We start from the raw sequence: 20,341 nt of genomic DNA, 5'->3' as shown, positions 1-20,341 counted from the left end.
AGTGTCAGTCAATGAAAAAGCAGCATAAAGGATTAAGAATGAGAGTATTCTATGGAGGGTTAGGACTGCCTCAAAAATAGGACTCAAAAATTAAAATGACAATGAATTCATTAAACCACAATTAATAAGTTAAAACCATAATTAGTTAATTACTTTTATTACACTAGTTACACTATTTAGTTCATTGTCGCTATCTTGTTTGCTCTGTGAAATAATGAAATCTGTGAAGGTCACCCATCAAACCCAGTGGGTGGGCCTAACATTTTGATTGGCTACACCGACTAGAAAGTGACGACCAGTCGATAATGAGCCTTTTGTTTGCCTGTGAATACTTGACCTGGGTGTACTACGGAGTGAGATTACGGGGTTAGCGAGGTATCCTAAGCACTAAATAAGTTTATAAGTCACAAATTTACACTATTAGCAATTTTTGCCAGCCCTTGTCCCTGGGATCGCTGGCGGAATCAGTGTTACTTTTAGCTATCCACCTATGAGTGTTTCATATTCTAACTTCTCTTGGCTCATTTTTGCATAGCCTACACAGGGGCAGTCGTCTGGCAGTCAGAGGGGTTGCCAGTTCAATCCCGCTCTGGATGTATCGAAGAGGCTCTGAGCAAGACACCTAGCCCATAGTTACTCCTGCAAGCTGGTTGGTGCCTTGCATGGTAGCCAATCGCTGTTAGTGTTTGTATGTGTGAAAGCTGTTGGTTTAGCTGAAACGTGATTCTGTTGAGTAACTAGCATTGGCAAGTTTATTTTTAAACTATCTTTCGACCCCATACCTGGATACAGGAACATGTAGCAAATTGAATTTCGGAATTCCACCATTTACTAAAAATCATTCCTCCAGGAATTTGTGATCTTGCTATTGCAACATTGAATGCAAATTCAACTAATCAATATTTCAGAAACGCTGCTGAAAATCTTGAAAATAAAACATTTTCCACTGAAAAAAATGGTCGATGGAGAGTAATTGGCTCATTGGGAAGAGATTTTAGAGTTCAATAGTACGGTCCAAAATAATATTATTTGGCTAAGGTTAATTCATAGTTTTTAATTGACTTCAATGGGGAAATTCGCGTTTTGGAACAAGAAGCTTACAACACTGCAATACGTCAAGTGACCACTGGAGTTTGGGAGCTTCGAAGAGAATGGTAATCCCTGCCCCCTGGAGGAGGCCAAAAAGCCACAGGGAGGGAATTGAGCATGAGAGTAGATCAGTGATTAGATCATCTTAGTTACAGGAATGAGGGCATATGAAAGGTGCTATTGGTGTCAAGATTCACGGTGTAGAAGGTGTGGCAATGATGGGTGTTCAGAGGAAGACTGCAAACCATCTAAAGACCAGGATATATGTTTTCATTCTGGGGAAAAGCATGAAGTGGGTGCAAAGTAGTGTGAGAGAATGAAGATGGAATGTGAGGTGGAAAGGACAAGAACAGAGCAAGATGTATGCAGAGGCCACAAAGAGAGCACGGGCAGAAAAAGGATTTGAGGAAAGAATAGGATGGAGTTAGGACAGGGAAAAAACAACAAGAGGGATACGACAGAGAAATTGTACATTTGGATATGTTTTTAGCGTTCATCGTAATGGTTATCAGTTATGCTTGTGAGATTGAAATGAAAATGGATAGGATCAGGATGGTGGTGGATGCAGTCAGCGAGATTTTTGGTACAATCTGATGTGAAGGATGAGATTCAGGGAATATTGGATAAATGTTTAGGGGCAGTCAGACGCCAGGGAAATAGAGATGGACTGCATTTAGGAAAGAGATTTTTTTTCTTTAAAGAAATAAACTAAGAAGTAAAATTACATAATACTATAATAATATAATAAGTAGGTGGCAGTAATGTACTTTTCTTGGTTTGCCAACCACTGTAAAACTCAAAGAAGAAGACATTAGTCTGGCAAAAACTGAGTGGATATAATCACCAGCATAAATAGAACAGTTTCAAGAACAACCTTCCACAGAGGCTCAGAAAACTCCGGAAGAACAGCACAGGTTGACTTTCAGAGCAGCCTACAACACATTCACTTGCATTTCTTTTTTTTTTCATTCATTTTTATTAATCTCTGGTTTAATAATAACAAAAAATAACCTGCATCAACGCCTTTTCAGAAACATCCCCAAAGGATAAAAAGAGCCCAAAGCACAGCTATAGGTCCAGGGGCACTATTTAAGATCAATGGCATAATGAATTAATCAGCAAAGTACCAGGAACTTTTTGCAGAAAATCAGGTTCTCTCTGCTAGGAAGCTAACACTCGTCATAATTTGTCCTGCCGTACTCCAAACATCTTAATCCACACAGAAAAGGTTAAGTGAAAATAACATCCATGTTCTGCAATGGCTATCCCAGTCTCCACTTGTTTGTGGTCTGAACTGAGGGGATATCAATGATTCTGAAAAGTTCTGCATGGAGGAATGGTCAAAAATCCCTCCAAATGTGTTCTATAATCTTATCATAATAGATAGGAAAAGTCTCTTGCCAGGGATGCCATAACTGTTGCATGGTATTTGATTAACTTTGTACCAGGTTCAGCACATGTTGTATTGTCATGGTAGGAATGTTTTGCCAAAACCTAGAGCACTTATAGTAGATTTGTCTTTATAATCCTGTCTTCTTTTTTGTTTGTGTTGGCTTGGAGAGAGACACAAGGCATGCAGTTTTCTTTCTAGCCATTTTTGCATTTTCTTCTTAATCCTTTTCATTTTGCTCCGGTTACCCATTCAAAAATTGCCCAGGTTAGCAGGCATTTCATTTGGTTTCTATGACTTTTTGTTATTCATGTAAGCCATTATAATGCTTTCGCTGGTATGTTTGTTCCTTTTTTCTGTTCCTGCCTCAGGTAGGTGCGGCGGGGTTGTGCCACAGTGCATGTCTCCTTATCTTGGCACAGTCAGTAGTGTACAATATGGTAGCATTTTATTGTAAAATTGTTTTGTAAAACTTGTATTGTCCTGACTCTCCTCTTGTGACTGAGTGTCCTGATGTATGTTAGATAGTAAATGTTATGTATCTTTTATGCCTTTAAAAAAAATATTGTTGTATTATCTATCATTCTTTTTTTTGTTTGTTTGTATTGTAACACCATGGTGTAAAGGTTAGTGCATAGGCTTTATACAGTTTGTTTATAGAGTTGTACTGACTGGATGTATTTCTTTGTTCTTTTGGGGTTTGTTTCTACCCCCCTCTTCGTGGGGTGTGTTTATTTAAAAAACGTTTGCTTTACTTGGTTGTTATCACTGCCTCTTATTTGCATTGGAGTGCCATGTGTATGGTAATGTCATTACCTGACATGACATTAAAAAACATCAAGAAAATAACAAACCAAACAACAGAAAACAACAAAGGTCAACTGTTTACTTGTACCCTTGTCTGACCTTTTCTGCAAAGTGACACCACAGCTTACAGTTATTGGTTTACCTCACCTTATTGGCATAAAACAATCCCTCAGTCACAATGCCAAGAACCTTTCATTCTGTGCCAGCTGCACTGCATTCAATCTCAGAAAGCCAAAACAAATGAACAGGGGACCCCAGTCGGTCACTCCCTCCCCCTCCCGGACTGCACTCACCTGAGGCAGGGCGCTGCTGTTGCCCTCGCTGCCAAACTCCCCCACCCGGGGCACCACAGTCAGGTTGCTGGAGCAACACAGTATGTAAATATTAGGAAACTGTAAGACCAAGGCAAGCACAGGTCAATATGTGTATTGCAAGCCAAACAAGCTGTGCAGTCATTATGTTGGCGTAGTCTGCACTCCATAGTCTGCGCTCTATTGTAGAAAACCTCACACTGGTAAGTTTTAGTAGCCAGATGGGTAAAAGTTCACTCAAGTACTCAGGTGCCCAGGATTGGAATATGGTTTCTAATGTCATTAAACAGATTACAAGCCCAGTTACATTTCAGGCAAAATTGAAGCACTGCCTTTTAGACAATTTACCCCTGTAAACACAGTTGTGTGGGGATGGTTGTATGTAAGTAGCTGATGTAAGGAACTCTATTAGTTAGTCTGAGTGGTTTGATATGAATTGTCAATTGTCTTTGGTAAAAAAATAGGCAATGTTGTCTTTTTATTGTGCAGGTACATTGGTTATGTAGCCATGTATTTGTCCATTTGAAAGTGAATTGTCAAATAAACTAAACTAAACTAAAATAGGCCTCATTTATCAAAGGTGAGGCAGACAAAATTGACCATAAATCCTTCTGCCATAAATTGACCATAAATAGGGCATAGCTCAGACCTTCGTTGCTATGGCTGGCCTCTCTTTAGATTACATTTACATGTATTGCTTTATTAGATTTGGCGCATGGCGTAGGTACTTAAGAGAGAGCCTATCTACAAAGGCCGAGCCGATTTCTTTGGTGAGGCTCACAAGTCGGTTCCAACCATAGACCATATAAAAATAGTTGCGACATACCCTTCTGTCCAATTCCAGAACACACACAGGTGCTTTCCGTCCTCAGCTTTTGGGGACTAGCCCAGGACAGTGCTGTCGCCCTCCTGGGTAATTATAGCAATATCTCTCCTATAAATGGTTGGCTAGTTTAATGTCAACCAATTTTTTTTACCTGACAACAACAGCAATATCTCCCCGGCCCTGACTTTCCACTGCTTACCCCCATTTCACTCCACACACAGCACGGTCCGCAGTGTGCATACAGCACCGTCTCTGTTCATTTGCATTCCAGTCCTATCTTTCTGTAGCCTATATAAACAATAGTAGGCTAATTAGCTACAAACTATGTTTAGATGTTAGTTTGGCACAAATCGACTACTCATCAGAAGCTCCAACAGTGAGGTTGACAGCGCTCCAAATAGCATATGCTTCAATGTTGTCTTTATATAGCTGGTTCTTTGGGCCATACAGTAGCTATATGTCTTTATGTTTCTCCACCAGGACAATCATTCCGGCATACAACTGTTAACTCCTAAATATGTTTTAAAAAACATGTTCGCAAAGACAGATGTAGCTGTAGCACACCAGTCATATAATGATAAAAAATAATCAGATCATGTGCAGCCTTCACAGCCTTCCTTATCAGGTATTTTACTGTCGGGGTATCAACTTATGCTAATCACAATTCAGAGTACATGGTTTTTGTTTAGGATTGATCAGTATTTACCAACATACTCACATAGATACAAAAGAAAGCTGTGTCTACACTTGTTTGATGAATCCGGCAGAATTTGTTCATTCAGTTTCCTATCACACATACATTTGCGCAAAGATTTCCAAAAATATTGATAAATGAGGCCCCTGTGCAGCTTGCACAGGCAGACAGCAGCACCCGAGAGTGGGCAGTGAAACAAAGACATTCCTGCAGATTGCAGCCTCCTGGCCCTGGCAGTTGCTACTTACTGAAAAGCCTAGTAGGGCCTCCAGGTCATTAAGTCTGTCTGCAGCCTTACTTTGAATGAAAATGTTATTTTAAAATTGAAAGTAGTTTGTTTCCTTCTATATGATAGAATTATTTGTACTTCAAATCTATATTATTATTAAATTAAATTGTTATTTTAGTTTGAATATCCAATAATAATAAATTTTAGGATTAAAAAAAATCTGATTTATAAAGGTTTACTAACTGTTTCTGTTTGGCACCTTGGCACATTTCTAATTTCCAGAAATTACAAATGGGTATAGAAATGAACAGACATTATTGCATGTAGTTACCCATGCCTTTACTAAAACTGACATTGCTCTTTTTATGATCCCTCATTAATAATAATTGTGGGGTCATTATGTTTTTTTCATTGTATTGGTGTCAAATATTACCAGCAACTTCAGGAATTCATACGTGACAGAACTGTGCACATGCTTGAGCTTTTCCTCTGCAGTTTCTTCAGTCCACCACCAGAGGGAGAACAGATCAAAGTACAGAAAGACACCTATATTATGTATACACTCTATTAATGAATGAAGAGTTTACAGGAATTGAACAAAATAGATTCTTCATTTAAGACAACTGTATGGAATATTAAGATATTTTCATTCTGTTGTGAATGTCTTATGTCAGACCTACCTTGAAAATATGTTAATATGTCTCTTTGACAATCAGGGGTATCATCTAGTGCCTGTATAACCTGGAAACAAATCAGACTTAACTATGTTATTTGTCAAATGAGTTAAATAGGTATTGGAATAGAGGATGTAGAAATTGTATTACAAATGAACTATTAACACTAAAATTGTGATTGTTTCCACCATGTATGCCTGATCAATCTCAAAGAGCAAAGCCAGCAAAGTCATATTCTACAACAGGACTGCATGTACAATTTTGGATTAAAAAAACAAATGTATAAGTATAAACATATATACATATAAGTATAGACACAATACATTTGATCCAGCTACCAATTAAAAAAATAAATTGTAAATATTCATGTTCAGATATTGCCACCAAGACAACCTTCTTGCCCCAGTAGCCACTAAAGTGACAATAGTTTGCCTGGGATCATTTGTGTATCTGTGTTTCACACTAAATGGCAAGGATTTAGCTCCAGAACAGTGTGATTCATGTTGCACTAGTAACACTGCAGGTACTAGCTATCCAAACTGGTTTGCTTCTAGTCCTCAGCTCATTTACTTCTAATCTGTTGGCAGTTGCGAACACTGGTAACTGAATGACTGACACATCTCACAATAATACCCATGATAAACTCCAGGCCGGACTGTGCAGTCAAAAAGCATAGATTTAGCGAAATAGTTTAGATAGGCCTGGTCAGCTAGTATGAATTTTCACTACTGCCCACCAATTTGCAAAGATCTTGTGCTTTTCAACAAGTCTTATTATCTATCCTGTCCTGAACAAAAAGGAATGGACGGTACACAATAGAATGACACATTTTCTCTTCAAAAGAAAGGTTTTCCATTTCCATTTCACATAAAAGGATACCAAACAAGCTCCCTAAAAATCACAGCTGACTCAGTCCTATTTAAGAATTTTGGGCATCTGAAGGTAACCACAAAAGTGAATATCAAAATTAATTTATAGCATTTGAAATAATAATCATTAAAAGATGATGGCATCTGATAAAGTCTTGCTGTCCCCATCCCCTTCCCCCCAGAAAACTATGGTAACACAACACTTGCAAGTCACCTTCCCTTAAGGCAAACTCTACCAGGACTAACTGGGGCAAAAAGGAACATCTGGGCTGATTAATGAACAACTTTTGTGTTTCATTGCTGCTGGTGTGGCCTCCACTGTCTGTGGTCCTGAATAGCTTCCAGTCTTTGGTAGGCAGCATAAAGCCTTGTCAGTTGCCAAAGCCCTCTCTGTTCCTCCCCACACCCATGATACCACAGAGCCATACATTAACCCTCAAGCGACCAACATATTTTGCACATATGACCCCAATTTAAAATGTCATGAAACATGTAAAATACATTTTATTTTCATTAAAAAAAAAATATATATATATAATACAGTGGTGTGAAAAAGTGTTTGCCCCCTTCCTGATTTCTTATTTTTTTGCATGTTTGTCACACTTAAATGTTTCAGATCAAACAAATTTAAATATTAGTCAAAGACAACACAGGTAAACACAAAATGCAGTTTTAAATGAAGGTTTTTATTATTAAGGGAGAAAAAAAATCCACCTACATGGCCCTGTGTGAAAAAGTGATTGCCCCCTAAACCTAAGAACTGGCCACCCTTAGCAGCAACAACTGCAATCAAGCGTTTGCGATAACTTTCAATGAGTTTCTTACAGCGCTGTGGAGGAATTTTGGCCCACTCATCTTTGCAGAATTGTTGTAATTCAGCCACATTGGAGGATTTGAGCATGAACCGCCTTTCAGGTCAGGACTTTGACTAGGCCACTCCAGTCTTCATTTTGTTTTTCTTCAGACTTGCTGGTGTGTTTTGGATCATTGTCCTGCTGCAGAACCCAAGTTCGTTTCAGCTTGAGGTCACGAACAGATGGCCGGACATTCTCCTTCAGGATTTTTTGGTAGACAGCAAAAATCATTGGTTCCATTTATCACAGCAAGTCTTCCAGGTCCTGAAGCAGCAAAACAGCCCCAGACCATCACACTACCACCACCATATTTTACTGTTGGTATGAGGTTCTTTTTCTGAAATGCGGTGTTACTTTTACACCAGATGTAATGGGATACACACCTTCCAAAAAGTTCAACTTTTGTCTTGTCAGACCACAGAGTATTTTCCCAAAAGTCTTGGGGAACATCAAGATGTTTCCTGGCAAAATTGAGACAAGCCTTAATGTTCTTTTTGCTCAGCAGTGGTTTTCGTCTTGGAACTCTGCCATGCAGGCCATTTTTGCCCAGTCTCTTTCTTATGGTGGAGTCATGAACACTGACCTTAACTGAGGCAAGTGAGGCCTGCAGTTCTTTGGATGTTGTTGTGGGGTCTTTTGTGACCTCCTGGATGAGTCGTCGCTGTGCTCTTGGGGTAATTTTGGTCGGCTGGCCACTCCTGGGAAGGTTCACCACTGTTCCATGTTTTCGCCATTTGTGGATAATGGCTCTCACTGTGGTTCGCTGGAGTCCCAAAGCTTTAGAAATGGCTTTATAACCTTTTCCAGACTGATAGATCTCAATTACTTTCTTTCTCATTTGTTCCTGAATTTCTTTAGATCTCAGCATGATGTCTAGCTTTTGAGGATCATTTGGTCTACTTCACTTTGTCAGGCAGGTCCTATTTAAGTGATTTCTTGATTGAGAACAGGTGTGGCAGTAATCAGGCCTGGGTGTGGCTAGAGAAATTGAACTCAGGTTTGATAAACCACAGTTAAGTTATGTTTTAACAGGGGGGGCAATCACTCATAAAATGTTATTGAGGTAATAGCAGGCGGCACGGATGGCGCAGTGGGTAGCACTGTCGCCTCACAGCAAGGAGGTCCTGGGTTCGAACCCCCGTCGGCCGGGGCCTCTCTGTGCGGAGTTTGCATGTTCTCCCCGTGTCTGCGTGGGTTTCCTCCGGGTACTCCGGTTTCCTCCCACAGTCCAAAGACATGCAGGTTAGGCTGATTGGAGAGTCTAAATTGCCCGTAGGTATGAGTGTGTGAGTGAATGGTGTGTGTGCCCTGTGATGGACTGGCGACCTGTCCAGGGTGTATTCCTGCCTTTCGCCCAATGTATGCTGGGATAGGCTCCAGCCCCCCTGCGACCCTGTTCAGGATAAGCGGGTTCAGATAATGGATGGATGGATGGATTGAGGTAATATTGTGATAAATTGCATAATTATATCATGAATGTTTTGAATGTGATATGACACTGCTCTCTGATATCTATTAGTGAACTCATTCAGGGGAGTCAGTGGTGCTATTCACAAGCTCTGTATTTGCCACTGCACCACAGATGTGCCCTAGTTCATGTTTCAGCAAAGAATTTTACAATTGTACAAATATTTCCCAGACACTCTATTGTACCATGGGCTGTAATACCACATGTTTTACTTTACAGTCAATGTTCATTACATAAACATTTTAAATATAGCCTCTGACATATTAATTAAGCACATGTATATAATCATTTTCATTTGGAACATCATTTTACCTGCCAAAGAAATATGTGGGTATGTATCACTTGATATCTTGGCTCCACAGAAATCTGGATTCTTATAATCATAATCACTTCATAAGTTATAATTTATCAAGTTGCATTGGCGGAATGTGTTGCTTTGGACTGGGGTCATATATGACCCCAAAGAATATGTCATTACCTCATCATCACACCACATTAAGACAGAAACCAGAAATAAATTGAATGTCTTTATAGGACATGTTGCTTGACAAAGTCAAGAAGAATCAAATATATTAGCATTAAGATATCAATAAAAGTATATGCCTGGGGTTAGATAAGCATACATTTTTCAAATAAAAAAAACATTTCCCCAGAAAACAATTATTGGCACCCCCCGTATAATACTTTGCACAAACACCCCTGGCAAAGATGACAGCCATGAGGCTTTTCCAATAATTTGTGGTAAGGTTAAAGAACACAATTGGAGGGTTTTTGACCTCAATGTAGAACACAGAATCATTGATATCCTTAGGATACCCCCCTCTTCAGACCACACATTCTTGATGGGATTTAAGTCTGGAGACTGAGATGGCCATTGCATAATATGGTTGTTGTTTTTACTTTACCATTTCTGTGTGGATTTTGATGTATTATATATTATATATATATAAATCATTATCCAGGTTGTTTATTTTATGCAGCCTTTTTTCTAAATTCGTATTAAGGGTGCCAATAATTCTGGAGCCCATTGTATGTACATACAACTATATATTGTTGACCACTGTAGCAATATAACTGGGATAAAGCATACATTTATTTCTGAGCTGCAACAGACAGGCCATGCGAAAAGGCTAATGCTATCCCTTTAGAGTCTAAAGTTTAGACAGAGACCACTGTCAGCTCAGCGCTTTTGGCTGCCAAAGATTAAGACTGACAACAAAAATGTAATACTGTACAAAGATGGCATATTTAAATCTAAATCCAAAATATGGACAGTAGGCTTAATAATACCTATTTCAAACAAAGATTTGCTTGCAGCTGTTTGCGTGGGGTAATAATGAAGAAGTTATGTAACTTTTATTTAATCTAGAAATCTCCTTTGAAATCAGCTTTGTTCCATACAGAATGTGCACACAAAGCAACAGTAGCCTATAACTACTGCAATGTTCAGGAGCAACGTAAATGTATTAAATATAGCCTTTTTACGAGGCTGTTATTGGTTATTCATAAGTATACATTTACACAGCGTTGTCCGCGCATTTTAGGAAGATCCCGAGCTTCTCAAGGGTTAATAAGTCTCACATGTAAATTGACACGACGAGTGAGTCGTAGTGCATACTTGTCAAACTGTTGAGTATTGGGACCCGTCTTGTCTGTGGTCGAGTGAATTATCTGTCCTGTGACGGGGAGTCAAGGTTAGTCCCGAATTTAAAACTATTCAACAGTACTTGCATACAAATTTGTTGGCTAATTTGAGTAAAGCGAATGTCCTTTATCCAATCGTATTTCCGTATTTGTCTCCTTACAAGTTAGCTCGCTAGCAAACATAAGTTCGCTTGGTTATTTCCTTGCCATAAACCATGCAGCTTTGTGAATTCTGGTTCTGTAAAGAGCGAACTCGAGTTTTCATAATGTGAACGTGTATTCCCAATGTTTTTTTTTTTTACCTAGTACGTAATGTTCTTTTAGTACTGTGCCACGGCGGTGCTGACTTCCTAGTGTTACAGGTACGCTTTTGAGACACCTGTCTCTGGTGTGAAGAGTAATTCCTTGTCAAAATGTATAGCTTATTTCGTATAGTTTATGTCGGACTATGCTACAGGAATCGCCGCTGCAACTTTTCAAGAAAGCTTTCGCAAAAACAATGTATGAAATCGATGAGTAAATGTTGTATAAGAAAAGGTAGCCTGACACATTCCTCAAGATTCCGAGCAGCCAGGCCGCGAGGTGTGTTTAGCAAAAGCAGAAAGTCCACACAATAGCAGCACCTCAACAGCAGTCCTGTTGTCGGTGACATGACAGAGGAGTGAAAGAAAATGGTTTAGTCTAATTAAACGAATTATTTGTATGGTGTGCCCTGTTTGGAGGTCAAATGTGTATGTATGTATGTATGTATGTATGTATGTATGTATGTATGTATTTTAGAATGGCAGATTGGACATTTAAAATGTGTTAACTTGATAAAATGATTATTGAGATTCAGAGGAAATTACAAAAACACAATTTACTATTCCACTGTTCCTAATCTGTTGGAACATGCATTGAAGCGTGCTGAGAAGAACCTTATTCCCTTTCAGTAATGCATATTCAGTGTGAGGGCTGGTGTCTCTGCCCTGGTCTGGATGGATGAGCTGGCCCTGTTGGATTTTCTGGAGTGCCCTCTGTGTTCGGAGCGGTTGGACGCGACGGCCAAGGTGCTACCGTGCCAGCACACCTTCTGTAAACCGTGTCTGCGTAGGTTGGTGTCGTCACACTCCGAGTTGCGCTGCCCGGAGTGCCGCACGCTTGCGCCTGCAGGAGTCGAGGAGCTGCCTGCCAACCTCCTGCTGGTGCGTCTCCTGGAGGGCCTCCACCAGGGGCCTGGATCAGGGACATACAATGCGCCTCTTGCTCAGGACCAGTCTGTAAGAAGAACCAGAGAGGCCCAGTATACTCAATCCCCCCAACGCAGGCAGATGCACGGCCACAGGAATGCTCTGGATGGGGCAAGTACCTTGTCTAATTCATCTTTATGTGGTGGTAAAGAGTACACCAGGCATAACCCCTTGTTTGTCTTCACTCTTTGATTTGAAGATTAATATCTCCTTTAAGTTGGAGCTTTGGAGCAGCAGACCTTCTGCTCATGAGAGCATGTTTATACTTGGCAGACACAAAGACGGGGAAGTTAAACCCTCTCCGTGACCTTAAGCCCTGTTTTTCAAGTTGGCAGTGCACTTAGAGTGGATCTATTTTTCATAAAGGTTCAAAGCAAAAGGACATGAATTAGCCATTAACAGCCCCACTGCATCATCACTCCACTGAGGAGTTTTAATTTAATGTTGTTCTATGTGTGTGTTTATGTGTGCAAGGGCGAGGGAAAGAGGCGATGTGTGTGTTTGCAGAAGAGAGGGGGAGATTGAGTGAGAAAATGTATGTCAGGGAAAGTGAACATGTATGATTTGTGCAAGTCTGAGATGAAAAAGAAAGCATTTTAAAAGACATGTTCTGTTTGTAAGCGTGTGTGTATATCCAGTGTATATCCAAGTTTGTGGTGCTGAGTTATGTCAAAATGGAAAACTTCCAGGCCTTTTGTAAAACAATGGTTTAAGCTGCATTCTGTAACAATTATTTTTTCCGCATTTTAAAATGCATGATTCACTCATGGAAATCGGAGTACTATGTATATTACTCAGAATCTGTCAGCATATTCCATTGGCACACTCAACTGTAGGAGTCAGTCCACTTTGATATTTATGTAAAACCAAGTTACAGCTTACAGTACCAGTATCTTGTTATGAATAAAATAATGTTTTCAACCATCAACTAGTAGTGGTTTTACAGTTGTACAGGATGGATTGGACACAACAATATGGAATGTCAATGTGTTAGATTTTTCTACCACATAGTTTGTCTTATCTTAAAATTAGTTACTTAATTAGGATAACCTAAACACATTGTGATACTAAGCCACATTTCAATCTTTCGAACAAAAAAAGGATTTTTAAAACGGCACGTTTTTTTTAGTTTTGTGCTGTGTTAAAAAAAAAAAAATTGTACCGCTGTTCTAAAATGAGAATTATGAGAGATTAGACAAGAGATTTTTAAATGTACTTACTTTTTCTTGCTTGCTCGTTTTTTCTCTGCACTACCCTGCCAGAGTAAATGAGAAGTTAGCTGGTTCAGAGCTTTCTGAGCAAGAATTTAAATTAACATTTAAATTAAATTAACAACAAGAATAATTTCACCAGCCATTTGCAAGGTAATCCTATAGTATAATCAAGATAAGTTGGAAAGGTTATGGCATTTTAAAAAGCAAGGGCTTGGAGAACTAGCAAAGTAACATTTAATTCACTTTACAAAAATTATAACTAGCATTAGTGTAAAAAACCCTACAGCTTGCATTGGCTAAGATATCCCTATGCTTTTTGTCTGGGTGAATGCCACGTTTAAAAATTGTATTCTGGTGAGGCATTTCATTCCTATGTTTTATTTGGCCTTAATGCCAATATTAATAATTGTGTAGGCTACTCCAAGGTAAATGGTCACACTGCAGGCACTGACGACTGCTGGAATGCCTGACAGCTCATGTTAGGTAAGAAGGGGACATTCTGAAACCCTAGCTCTGCTATCCTGTCAAAATACTTATCAGTGCGTCATGCAGTCAGGAACTCCCACCTATTCATCTAATCAAGGGAGATCCAACTGAAGGTCACCGAGCAGAAATGACAAAAAGTAATCTCTGCCAATCAGACTTTTTCTGAACTGTTCACCCAGTGCCAAGAGAATTTACTGGTAGCTGCCTGGGGATGTGTCATAGTTTGGGAGTCATTCAAAGAAAATGGTAGGGCTGAGTGCCCCAGAATACCAACGTGTCCCCCCCTGAATGATGAAGTATGGCCTGTTGTTTGAGTATCTTTCAAAGACAAACCCACAAGACCGTTTGAAGTTCATGGTGTTCCAAGATTCTGTCGCGTAAAATTTGCTGTTTGCTGTTTGCGGCACCATGCTACTTTCACTTGTCTGTAATAAATTAATTGGCCATGCATGCGTTGTGTTCAGGGATGAATAGTCCATACCGACATAATTATGTTTTCTAGGATTTTCTCATAGAGTCTCAGAGTCTGTCATGTTTTATAATGTATGCTGTATAATGCATGGCTCTCTGCATGTCAGTGAATAAGTAGGTCGAATTTTGGATCTCAATTTGGTATCTATATCGAAGCTACAATGGTAATGTTGCATGCGGGTGAGCTAGCATGAAAGTTGAGTGGAGGTATTTGACCGTTGTTGTCATTTCAATGTAACGACTTGTTAGCAACTTGCTTTTTTGTTGCCTTTTTAAAGCACATAACCACTTAAAAATACACAGTTATTATGAATAGTAACCGAGGGGTCAGCCCTATGTTCCCTCAGCCCCAAGTGTCAATATATTTTGTCATGGTTTTTGTCATCATGAATTCGTTTTTATTTATTTCTCTCGTTTTCGTCAGTGAAAAAAAATGTTGTTGATGAACACTATGACAGAAATGATCAACAAAATGAATTATTGTCATCCAAATTAACACTGCTGAACACAGTCTTTATGTTGGGTCAATTTGAGAAAATTGTGATGACCTATTTTCACATCAACTGTATTCATCAATGAGGGGAAACAAGGCGGGTAAACTCTGCACTCGACATAGTTCACCCACCTCTCTCTTACCACTACATGCCTGGGAGGAGGTACTGATCTGAGGGAACATAGGCATGCTCTCTTAACCAATGTAACTCGTAGAACAAAATGTGAGACTCTCTTCACTTTATGTTAACTGCAGACCTTATTTTTGGCAGAAATTCCTATCGGGAAAAAGCATTAGAAATCTGCCGAGCGTAGCTACCCACGGCTCAAAAATATGAACTCGCTATCGCGTAGGACTAAAAACTATGGCACTGTATAGTACGATACACGTTTGGAGGGATTCAGTCAGGCATAATGACCATTTCTCTTCACTTTCCAGTGATTTCAAAGCACAACATGAAGTGCTATGGCTCTGGTGTCTGACTCATGTCTGTGTATGCTCCATTTGAGGACCTCACTGTGAAAAGCACACTTAACCTGTTTTAAGGAGTCCAGTATCTATTTGGACATTTGGGGAAAAGATATAAGGAAATGTTCTGTGCCGAATTTATTTTGTCCAGCTTTGTAAACTTAGTGTGTTGCCAGAATCTGGATTGGAACCAAACATAATGGATTCTGTGAAAGATAGTCCTCCAGTTCTGGCTACTTTTATTGTATATCCTGTGATGAACAGATTCTGCTTGCATTGCAACTACATCACTTTCATGCTACTCTCAGGTGCATATTACTGTCCAGCTCAGAGAATAAACAATACTTTTTAAAACAAATTTCTGTCCTCACTACGAATAGGATACCCTGCCATTCACAGATGGCATCCTTCATCAATTCAGAAGAGAGCTGCTAAGGGTATTGTGCCAGTGCCACCCATTGCTTTTTTCACTTTGCTCTCGGTCAGTTCAGCTGAGTTGTTATTGATTAGCTGGGGTGATTGTACCTGCTGGAGGAAGGTAGCATGTGCCTTATTGTTGAGAGTAGGAGCTTTTCCTTGACAAGTTTGGTTGAACCCTGCCTCCCTGGATGATGAAACAACTAATTATACACAGCTCTGAAGTCTTGTGGTCCAGAGTTAGCACTGGCATGGTAAGAATTTGTTAACAGTCTGTGAAGTGTGTCCAGTATTTAACAGAACCGGCTCCCAACAGCGCCTACACTATGTCATACTTTCTGTTCTCACAATGTGGGAAAGGCTGCAGCAGGATATTAAATATTAATGCTCATTTGAAATTATCTGTGAAATAAACTTATAATTAATACGGTCGGAGTGACAATGAGAGTGTTGTATCACAGTGGCATTAAAGCGGTGTTATCACAGTGTTAAAATTAAGGGGCTATTATTGCCTTAACAATAAAGGGTGTTATCAAAGGGTAATTAATCCATCTCAGTGTGATTTTGCTCATTGTGGGTTTGGAGAATGTACTGCAATATCGCGGAGGCATTTTGGAGTGTACAGAGATAAAAAACAAAGCACAAGAGATGTCCCATTAAAATTTGGTATGAATGTGGAAGATGCATAAATATAATATTCAAATGGGTTTATTTTAAGACTTGCAGTCCATGTAAGTACTCTGTATTGACAATATTTTGGTTGTGTAATCATTTCCTTTGTTTGGGCTCTGAGTAAAGTTAATTTGAGGGCACATGAGTTCAGCTTTCTATGTCTACATGAAGGAAGATATGCCATTCTTGTATTTGTGACACACAACGTGGGGAATGCAGGCCGTGTCACAGTGTATCTATCTGTTATGTGTTTGGACCTAAGAGAGATAACGGTCCTCATTATCAGTTACTGACTCACTGGCATGCTCCTGAACTGTTGCATGTTATGAATTAAGCTCTGTCGTCTTTGGATATTGTGGTAAACTGATTGAAAACACTTGGAGGGAGCAGTGTAGGACTCGGGGATTGGGGCTTATTGAACTGACCACTATAAAATAATATATATTCTCTCTTCACTGGCCATGTCATACTTGGACAGGGCATGTTCACCATCTTTCCGAAGAGGTGACCTGGTGTCGTGGTTCAGACCATGAATCATGCAGTCTTACATTTATTATGCACATTTATTATATATCATTATGTGAATTGTATACATTCTAACCTCCCTAGATATAGATATCCTCAAATAAGGACAAATCAGATTTTACCTAACTTATAGCATCACAATAAATAAGAGCTGCACAGTTCAGTGAAAATTGATTCTCATACAGCATACAGTAGTTGTAGCAAACTATAAAATGACTGTGTTTTACTGTAAATAATTTAGTGCTGTTAAGTGTTTTGTGCACCCCAGTTGAAATACGACATTAAACTATTGACACACATCAGTAATTATTGACCCTTAAATACTCTCACACCTTAACCTGACCATAATTGGAATAGACCAGGGCAGGAATAATGGCCAGCTAAACAATTTCACGTGCACCTCTCGTGGAATTCCCCTATCGCCATGAGGCCTGAGCGGACTGGGACAAGCACTCGGTCGGCTCTGCGCTGCTGCTGCACTGGTGACAGTAAAAACAAACACACATCTGAAAAGCCTCAGATGTCTTTGAGGTCCGGAATGGGCTCCTATGTTTTTCCAGTTTTGCATGCCTGAGCGCACTGGGGGAGGAGGAGTGGGAGAGGGAGTTTACTGCAGTGCTAGTCGGTAATGGTACAGTTCAATGTATGATAACTTCAACCGTATATTGCATTTAATATATTATTTTGTACGCTATACTGAGAACAGCTACATCGATGCAACCGATGAATACAATCCCAAGCTCCACGATGAAATCAACTTTTATACTGTGAGGTTGTCAAGCTCTGTTCTCAGTCGCACCGAGAGTTGCTACACCATTGTGACACAAAACATCATTGGATTGATCATTCAATTCAGGATGACCCCTCTAGAATCTACTAGTCTGTTAATGAGTACTTCTGTTTCAGTAAAACTATTTATACTCAGACTGAAAGGGTTAATAGCTGGTAAAATATAATTTTGGCCATGAGGTACCAGTTGATTATCCTTGACTTACTTGACTTTATTATCTCCAGAAAAGTGAAAACTGACTGCTGCCTTTCTGTTTAGGTCCCATGGGCCCGAGCCCTGGGGAATTACAGAGGAAATGTTCCAGGTGAACTCAACATAAAATCTGGTGACGTCATCATCTTGCGCCGGAGGGTTGATGAGAACTGGTACCATGGAGAGGCCAATGGCAGCAGTGGGCTGGTCCCGGCCAACATGGTGCAGGTTGTCAACCAATTGCCCCAGCCTCTGCCCCTTTGCCGGGCTCTCTATGACTTTGATACACAGGACAAAAACCAGGAGGAAGTCAAGGACTGCCTAACATTCTTTAAGGTATGCAACTATTCAGGTTACCACTGCCTCAGTATAAATCAAATACAAGTATTTATCATAGTACTCTTAACAAAGGAATATTCACATCTGCTCCTTTTCTACAGGATTAATTTTTAAAAGTGTAATAATACCTATGATGACCCTTTTTTCAATGATATTCAGTGAAATTAATATGTGCCACTCGGTGTGCGTTACCTGTGAATGCCAGGGGGTGAGTGCTATGAGTTACCTGTGAATATGATAAGAGTGATTGCTCTTTTCTGTGTGCAGTTTTTCTTCTGCAAAGAATGGGGCCACTATTATGGATCCAGTCTTTTAGCTATTCTACTTCCATCCTCTATAGTAATGCAGCCTTCAAGTCAAATCTTAGCATTATTTCTTCAAAATCTGAATGGAGGAAACTCCCCTTTTCTGATCAAAATGTAGATTAAAAAAAAAACTTTTTAAAGACATTTCAACTTTAAATTTTTAAATGTTCATGGAAGACAGTGGTAACACAATCATCGAGTTTGAAATGCTCGGTTCTGAGAGCTCTCTTATACCTGCATTAAGGTGGCAATTAATCACACCTGAGCAATTCTAAACACCTGTGAAGCCATGTGACTCAAAATCTAAAATTGTGGCAAATCAGAGGCAAATCAACGACGAGCATCCTGTGATTCTACTGAATGCTTGAATTTAGTCAGTCTTCAAGTGCCCCCATAAATGCTCAGTGGGGTTAAGGTCAGGTGATTGTGGATTGTGCAGCACTCCTTGCTCTTTGAGTAGTAAATGTAATTCATTTTACATTTTTCTAAATCCTAAACCCTTATTTCTAGGACTACTTGAAAAAAATCCTGATTTTCAATGTGGTCTCAGACTTTTGGACCCCACTGTATGTGTTGGTTATCTAGCTATACACATACTGATTCATCACCCCTGACAGAGAGCAGAGGTTGGCAGGAGACTCAAGTCTGTATTTGAAGTTTACAATCGTATCAGCCCCCCAGCCAGGATCAGGCCAAACATGTACTCTGCTGATGGTACTATCATTTATATGCTGTGCTCTGGCCAGAAACCACAATAAATATTACACTGTATTTATGCAATTCTAATCTAACATGACCGGTTTAATTTCTCTTGAATATTGATGCTTGTGGTGAGTTCAGAAAGGTTGTGCTCAACACTGAAAATGCAATTGCATCACAAGGTGCAAGATGGGTAGGAGAAGTTAATGTGGAGTTAAATGTTGGCTGGAATAGTGTGTAGTTCAGCTTGAGGTGAATCGTGAGGATGAGAGAGCCTCCGATTGGCTATAACTGTATTTGAGTTTGCAGAAGTGAATAGTGAGGCCAGAGGCCTGGCAGTTCACATCTACAGTACTGTATACAGGCTTATTAAGCATTCATCTCTGTTCTGTCGTCCTCAAAAATGATAATGAATTGTGACAGTCTAGGGAGAAACCATGCTAGAATGTGGTTGAAGGAGCAATTCAAAACGGGTGAGAGAGAATCTGCGGTATCTCTTGAAAGACAGGTGGTAGGTAGGGATGTGGCAAATTATCAGTTTTTGTAAATGGTTACCATCACATTTCAAAATGGTTAACCTTGTAACCGACACTGCACATGACCGCAAGGGGTTGTATCTTATTTATTTATTACTTATTTATTTTGCCTACTGACAAAAATGGAATTGCATTTTCAAACTTTATTTTGGCCCATTAAAGTAGTTTCATTTAAATTGTACACTGTAAGTCAGATGATAGCCTAATTGCCATTAAAAAAAATAATAATTTCAGATTTTTGGAGTGGAGAGAGTGGTCATTGTCATGGTATAGCCTAGTGCTCTTCAGGGATTCACGGACATCTTGTCTTCTTTCTTCCAAATGTTGTCTTGCAGGGAGACATCATCTCAGTGATAAGACGAGTGGATGAGAACTGGGTTGAAGGGAAGTTGGGAGAAAAAGTTGGAATTTTTCCTCTCCAGTTTACAGAAGTAAGTCTTTCTCTGCTCATTGTACATTTGTGCAAACACACTCTACGTTGCACTGTAGCCAAAGCTGGTAGCTTAATTTGCACGTTAATGTTTATCTTTCTACATTTTTCCCCATTATCAAGTGAGTCTAGATGCATTTAAACTATGAAGCTTGCCATATTATAGCTGTATTAATGGACAGCATTCATTACTGTTCTTTATGGTGCGAGGTTGACTTGA

At 39.6% G+C, this 20,341-nt stretch overlaps 1 protein-coding gene across 1 annotated transcript in view; it reads left to right on the top strand.

Moving 5' to 3' along the window:
- The first annotated feature begins 10,794 nt into the window (after positions 1 to 10,794).
- Positions 10,795 to 20,341, top strand: part of sh3rf2 (SH3 domain containing ring finger 2) — a 35,841-nt gene continuing 26,294 nt past the window's right edge. The window contains exons 1-4 of the mRNA XM_061236933.1: positions 10,795 to 10,905; positions 11,788 to 12,195; positions 17,879 to 18,148; positions 20,027 to 20,122. Coding sequence (XP_061092917.1) covers positions 11,833 to 12,195; positions 17,879 to 18,148; positions 20,027 to 20,122 — 729 coding nt within the window. The 5' untranslated portion in view covers positions 10,795 to 10,905; positions 11,788 to 11,832. The remainder of the gene's footprint in view (positions 10,906 to 11,787; positions 12,196 to 17,878; positions 18,149 to 20,026; positions 20,123 to 20,341) is intronic.

Source organism: Conger conger, chromosome 3 (genome assembly GCF_963514075.1).
Source record: "Conger conger chromosome 3, fConCon1.1, whole genome shotgun sequence".
NCBI lineage: Eukaryota > Metazoa > Chordata > Actinopteri > Anguilliformes > Congridae > Conger > Conger conger.
This window is presented reverse-complemented; position numbering and strand designations above follow the sequence as displayed.